General features: G+C 34.8%; 1 protein-coding gene across 1 annotated transcript in view; it reads right to left on the bottom strand.

Annotated features, from left to right (window-relative positions):
* Positions 1–5,690: 5,690 nt before the first annotated feature.
* Positions 5,691–7,557, bottom strand: part of LOC149153428 (protein RAE1-like) — a 302,126-nt gene continuing 300,259 nt past the window's right edge. The window contains exons 10-11 of the mRNA XM_089440171.1: positions 7,044–7,124; positions 5,691–5,795 (exon numbers count right to left, since the gene is read on the bottom strand). Of these exons, the coding sequence (XP_089296297.1) occupies positions 5,706–5,795; positions 7,044–7,124 (171 nt within the window). The 3' untranslated portion in view covers positions 5,691–5,705. The remainder of the gene's footprint in view (positions 5,796–7,043; positions 7,125–7,557) is intronic.

The raw sequence follows: 7,557 nt of genomic DNA, 5'->3' as shown, positions 1-7,557 counted from the left end.
GTTAATTGCTTCTGCCGAAAAATTAAGACTAAGTCCTTTAGATTGAAACATACAATTAACTATTTCCTTTAAGGTGTGATTCTTCATTTCAGCTACACCATTTTGTTGGGGAGTATATGGAACAGTATGTTGCATTTGAATTCCATGCTCAGTGAAAAAGTTGATGAATTTGTTGTTAGCATATTCTCTGCCATTATCAGATCTTAGTTTAAGAATTTGATGTCCAAATTGTTTCTCAACAAAGGCCTTAAAGGCCAAGAACATGTTAAATACTTCACTCTTGAGTTTTAATAAGTATACCCAAGTGCGTCTGGAGAAATCATCAATGAAAGTTAAGAAATACTTGTAGACAGAGAATGAAACAACTAGAAGTGGGCCACATAAATCACTATGCACAAGCTGTAAAGGGGCTAAGGCGTGCCAAGAGGCACGTTTTTCAAAACTATCCCAATGATGTTTTCCGAGTACACATCCGAAACAAACACCATCTCTGCAAGATACCATAGGAAGACCTGTCACCATATTTTCTTTACATAGATTTTGAAGGGAACGATAGTTTAAGGGACCAAATCGCTCATGCCAAAGTTTGCTCATTTCATTATTATGAGCAACAAATAACAAGAGAAGAGTTGATGACCCAAAGTTGTTAAACTTATACAACCTTGTAGAATCATCAACAATTCCAGTAGCTAAAATCTATCTAGGATCTCTTAGGTCCTTAATTACAATATCATGAGGTAAAAATTCAACGGTTTTACCTTCACCTGAATGAGTTATCTGATATATAGATAGAAGGTTGCAGGATAAGGTTGGAAGACATAATACATTATTAAATTGACCATTGTCTAGATGAATAGTTCCAGTCCCTACAACACTAAGAGATCTATCATCACCAACATATATATTTTTGGTGTTACAATCATTTAAAGAAGAAAAAATGGCTTTGTTTTGGCCATGTGATAAGAAGCTCTAGAATCAATGAGCCACTCATGAGAATGAGAAGAAGAAGAAGGTACATTTAGTGCATAACTAGATCGAGATGCTTGACAACCACATGCAGAAAGTGTTATTCCTAAAGATGAAGTTGAAGTTGAAGAGTGCTCCAAATGGATGTTATGCTTCTTCATTGTTGCTTCCAAGGCTTCCATCTTCTTAAAGCATTTGGATTCTAAGTGGCCATTTCGATTACAAAATTTGCAATGTCTATCAGTCTTCTTCCCTTTGTTTTTATTTGCCTTATCATTTTGTTGAATTGATTTTTCATTTTATTGAGACTGAAAGTGCTTAGTACCCTTTGTTTGGTTAAGAACCATTCTTTTTATGATACTACTTCTTAGGATTCTTTAAATTTGGTTATTGTTGGGCTGCTATGGCTTTCTTAGAAGAGTTTCCAGTATTAAGAAGACCAAGATGTAAGAGTTTTTCTTATTCTCTTATTAAAGAATCACAAAAGACATCAAAAGAGGGGGACTTGTAGGCTTGTCCTTGAGAAATAAAGGCTTCTCTAATAGAATGGAAGGTGGAAACAAACACAGAGTAGGCTGGTCTTAACTTAGTAACTAAGTCACATTGCAAGATGACACGAGACATGGAGGACACGTAAATACAAGTATTCGACACGAGACACAGGGACCCCTGAAATAGGACACGAGGGACACATTTGATATATATATATATATATATATATATATATAATACTAAAATAAATTTCCTGATCCATATTAAGTTACTGAAATATAGTATTAGTTTATTAATTTACTACATCAATGATTTTCATTGCTCATAGTTCAATATTCATTCTTGAATCTTCATGTTATTAACTTATTAAACAAATTGAGAACCAAATCAAGAATCTCAGCAGGGGCATTCTGCATATTTCACATGAGACATCAAACGCTGATATTTCCTTCTCGACAGTGCTAGCTCTCTTGTTGACTAGTATATGAATCTGACTTGCTCAAGCTGCACATCCTAGAAAATGTGGGAAATTGCAAGACAAACTCAATTAGTTAGAGCTCTATATATTTAAGTCAACTCTTTGCAGCCATTGAAATTTGCAATTAAAACAATGCAATGGCTATATATGCATGCTTTCTTCATTGGTCAAACTTGGAGATATGAGGGAGCCGAAAGATGTTTTGAAGAGTGGGAATTCGATGGCCTAAGTTATGATATTAGAGTGCCCAATGTAATAATTGATGCCTTTATCACAAAAGGAGTGATTGAAAAGGCAAGCCGTAGAGTCTTTTTTTGAACATGTTTTAGAAAAAAGAGGAAAACTAAATTTCAAAACATTAGAAATGTTTGTGGATGGATATTTAGAGAACAAGCAAATGAATTGAGCTATAGAGACCATGAAGAAAGCTATTTCAAAAGTTAAAAATCGTGAATGGCAGTCGACACCTGAATATCACTTGAATACATTGATACAAATTATATAGATATGGGCATATGGAATACAAGAAAATGCTGACTTAGCCCCCACACGCTCCAAAACAAGAAATTTAAGCTCCAAACCACGAGCTCCAAACGATGAACACTATTCTCCAGGACCCAGGTCGATGTGAAGTTGATAGTTGGGAATTGCTGAAGGAACTTCCAACACAACACAACAATGACTCCAGCGAGCAAACAATGACCAAGTTTCAACATGGCAACGACTCCAGTGAGCTTTGACAGCGAAAAATGACCGAAAAAACCAAAAAAATGAACCATGTGAGAGTTTTATGAGTGACTTTTCGTGGGACATGTGTCCTAAGAGGAAAAAGCATTTGGCCACATCAAAAACGTGTGTCGAGATTGGAGGACACGATAAAAACCTTTTTGGATATGTTTTAGGTCGTATTTCGTGTCCGACACGTTAAATACGGGAAACGTGACCCTGAGGGACGTGTCCTGTGACTTAGCTTAGTAAGAATGGAATAGATAAGGCTACCATCTTCTTTCTTAACCTTAGCACCTTCCAAGAGAAGTCAAGGGTCTTGAACTTGGACAAAAAATCTTCTATGGAAGAAAACTTATTGGGGTCCAATGTAAGCAACTCATTTTCAAGTTGATGGGCTCTAATTTCATTTTTAATTCCAAAAGCTTATTGTGTTGTTTCATTGCTTCATCAAGGGTATCATGTTCTGCGATATGGAATCTAAGGTCTAGAGAAATAGACAACACTATCAACCCACATGCTTGATCTTGCTTATTTTCCCATTTGACTGCCTTATCTTCATCTTTAGGTTTAGATTTTTGGCCTAAGGCTATTCTATAAAGACCTTTACTACTAAGTAAATCCTCCATGTAGGACACCCATTGGAAGTAGTTGGTGCTATCAAGAATAACTTGGCATGGACTTTCCATTTAATAGAAACTAAAGCTGTTGATGTTGAAACTAAATGTTCAAATGGAAAGATCTCGAAAAATTAGGCCGATTCAAAAAACAGCTCTGAAAATGGCTTCCAGATGAAGAAGTTATGGATTTTCGAAGAAAAAAGTTGTTGAAGATGCCAACGAAGTACGTGAATGTGCGCAATTGAATGATAATGTTATATTTTAAAAAAAATCCCCCCTCTTTTCAAACTTAATCGAATTAGCTCACCTTTAAAAAGAAATTGTGTGATAAACTCTTATAAATAAGAGAAATTCACTTTTACAATGGTACTTTATGAGCTACCCACTAAATTGTAACTTAAATAAAAGATAAAGAGACTTTAGAATTATAAGTGACTCACTTTTTATAATGGGTGAGAACACTTTTATATAAAGTAACTTTAAAACATAAGTTACAAGTGCTTTTTGAAAAAGTAACTCAACAAAAAGAAAGACTTGAACCCAAGACCTCTATTCTCATAAAGTAACTTTGGACCACTAAAGCTTTTAAGTAAGAGGAAGGTTTTTTTTCCATTGAAGCTTTGGAGTGCGTGCTTACTTGAGAAAGCCCTTTTTGATTACCAAACAAAAAATCACACAACCCAAAACGAACATGCAAAAAAAACCAAACTTTACGACTTGAAGTTAGATTTCGTCAGAAACTAAATATTTTCCTCAATGTTTCTAATTTTCCGAGATCACACTAAGGTGCAGCAGAAAAGAGCATACGCATGAGAAAAATCATTCCTTTTTGTTTCTGATTTACCCAAATCGCACAGAGTCGCGGGGCAAAGAGCATACGCAAAAATGAAACATATAGATCTAGTAATAAAAAACAGAGAGATAAATAAACCGAAATAAACAGAGAGATAAATAACTAAAACTACAAATAAAGATTGTATACCTCCAGATCTTAAAAATGACGTAATTAAGACTACCAGAAACCTTTTCTTATGAAATGAAAGGGGTTCCTCACTAGAACAAATGCTCCTAACACAATAGAGCAATTCTCTCGGCCCGAAAGCGGTTAGAAACAGTAGATCTAGGACACGACAGTCGGATGCAGTTGTACTGGCTTCGGATTTGGATCACCAACGGATGCGGCCCTCAAATAGCTCTGATACCATGTAAGAATTTACAGGGTAAGTTCCTCAGATAGAACATCAAAGGACACCGCTCACAAACAGATCACAGATCAATACACCAGTATTCTTGGCGTGGTTAAAACCCTCAAAGAGAGAAACAGTCCACGGCCTGAGCCAACACGGCCACTTCAGGGAATTTATTAATGTAAAAAAAAAAAAAAAAAAAAAAAAACAAAAATTACATAAGCTTCTCTTATGAATGGTCATCTTACAAATGACCCTCCATGCTCTTTAAATAGAGGTCATGGACCAATCGGGTGTTAAGCCATGGATCAAGTGTCGGTAATACCGAGGAGAGAATGAATTGTCGAATCACTTCATGTCTAGAACATATTGTGACCGTCAGATTGTAAGTTACAAAAGTACATAGCAAAGAAACACACTTTACCTAACTCTACACTAGACCAAGTTATACTTAACTATTTCTTATGTGTTGAAATATCCTAACAGATACGTTGACATTGTTTGACTGAAGTCTCACCACTTTTCTGGTTTGTCGACTTGGTTTGACCACAGGTTTGACAAAGGCTTTAACCGAGCATTTCAGAGGACTGTTTAACTGAGGCTTTGAGACCAAATTTTGGCCTCCTGTTTTGAGCTACCTTAGGCTGAAATTAGGCCTCTCTGTTGCACATTAGACTTTGACCAGCATTGACTTTCTTCTCTCTCCTTTGAGTAGTGTTTACTTGGAAATATTAAGGTCAGATTTGGAATCTTGTTGGAATATTCTGATGTATTATTGATGAATTGAATTCTCTCTCATAAGGAAAGATTGGTTGGGTTTTCCCCTTGTCGGTTTTGCCCTAGCTGCTAGCCTCATTTCTGGTGTCTTCTTGTCTCTTGTTTTACTGATCATTGTGATCTCTATTGCTCGATTGATGAAACTGAATGGTTGAAGTTTTTCATGTATCAGTGCTTAATGATTGGAATGCTATAAGAAGATTGATCATATCATTGGAAGTAGTTATCAATTTTGAAAAACTATACTAGTCTTGATTGCACAAAAAAATCAACAGTTTTCTAGGCCATCTTACCGCAAAAGAAATCTTTGCTTAGGGCTAATCTAAAGCAGATCTTAAAGTAACTCTTAAACAGATCTTGATGTTGTCTTCGTAGCAGACCTGAATATCAGTCCTGTAGAAGGTTGAAGCAGAGGTTGGTGCATATCTTGATATTTGTAGAAGTCTTATAATAGAAGTCTTAGAGCAGTCCCCTGAAGAAGTCAAATAATGTCTTCCACATGCTAAGACACCAAGCAATTGTAGAAGACATCAACAAAAGAAGCTTTTGCTGAACAGAGTGGCCAAAGGTCAGAATCAGATGTGGGTCTGAAAACCATGGCCAAAGGCCTAGACTAAAACTTGGCTCTCATACCAATGAAATGAACAAACTTCATTTACTGAGGAATATCCAACACAAGGAAAAATAATTATATTCATATATTACAGATACATATAAAATGAATAAGATGGATAACGCTTTATACAATGCATTGTGATGGTGTACTTATATGCATCGATTAGTCACGATGATTGATGGGTCACTTTCCTTTCATAGGTAAAATCTTTTAGCTAGGAAGTGTCACGGTTTTAAACAAGTATTTTTGTAGTTATTATCATTATTTGATGTTAATCTACATCTTTATGTTCATTACAGTGCTCTTGATCCTCTTCTTTTCCTTTATACATCTTGACTACTATATCCTTAGTTTGTGCACTATTTTGAAACGTACTCAATCTAGCAGAAAAGTAACTATCAAGTATACTCTCAATAATTCCAGAATTTACCATATCTCCACCATGCATTCATAGTTCATTGTAACATATTTTCTGACCTTATCATGTTCTTTGAGTAGTTTGACAGTTGACTTGTGAAAAGCGAACATACTTCACATAAACACTAATCCCCAATAGCTCATATTGAAGATTGTTTCTTCAAGTCCATTTTCAAACTCATCCAAAAGTCCTAATCAAGAATCTTCGCAGAAAAATATTCTATTTTCAAATTCAAATGATAAATTCTCCTCAAGAATTTTCTATTTTCAAATTCAAATGGTCCACTTCAACAGCTTAACTTACAATTTCTTAATATTCCACATGTCAAGTGGGGTAATTTATGCTTTTTTCTTCAAACTCCTAAACTTTTCAAAAATATATTTCGAGTCATCCCTAAACTCGTAGCCCTGAAACTCAAAAATTGCTATCTATAGCCTACAAAATGTTGGACTAAGAAAAATAATAGGACTTGAATTTTCATTATTTAGTATTGCTGAAAACCTAAATAGCACATGCATTTGAAGCCAACAAGTGTTTAAATACTCTATGTATGCATCTACAAATGAAGTTGCATCGTTGAAATGCTTTAGAACTGTAAAGAAATATTTATGAAGTCTAAAGGAAATTGCGTCATTAAAAAATACATGAAATGATTTTCAAGCCAAGAAATATTTCACTATAATTATATCTATCTAATAAGTTCCTCTACAGTGAGATGAGATGCATTGACATCATAAATAGATCATAACTTCCATGCACAGACCTGTGGAACATGGAGAAGAATATAGTGTTTAGCAGTGGCTGGATTATGATTCTCTGCACCCTTACTCCAGTCATAGCTTACCTGCAAATTTATAAATCAGTAACTCACAACATAATTTGTCAATTAAAAACTTTTTGTGCAAACTCAAAAAATGGCAAAAAAAATTAGACACAGAAATACAAGAATCCATCTCTAACCGAACAAGCTTTCAAGCCAAATGAATATATATTCCTGAGAAATATTTTCCAAAAATTGTGCCTAGAAAAGTGTCCATAACAACTGTGTTTGCAATCAAACTAAATCTTGACTAGCAAAAATAATCGATTAAACAGGATTTTATCATTTCACCAATCATTGTGTATTACTACTAAGGTTGATCATTGACAGAGCTAAGCGTCCTGACATAAACAATAAAAGATTGCATCCGATAAACAATATTCGACTATGAAAGAAACAATAAATGAAATAAGCCAAGATAAGATGGCACTATACATATTACACAGCAGGAATAACA

Source organism: Pinus tabuliformis, chromosome 9 (assembly GCF_031772625.1).
Source record: "Pinus tabuliformis cultivar Carrire ecotype Pingquan chromosome 9, CPIR1, whole genome shotgun sequence".
Taxonomy (NCBI): Eukaryota; Viridiplantae; Streptophyta; class Pinopsida; order Pinales; family Pinaceae; genus Pinus; species Pinus tabuliformis.
Note: the sequence above shows the minus strand (reverse complement) of the source record. Positions and strands in the feature narration are given on the sequence as shown.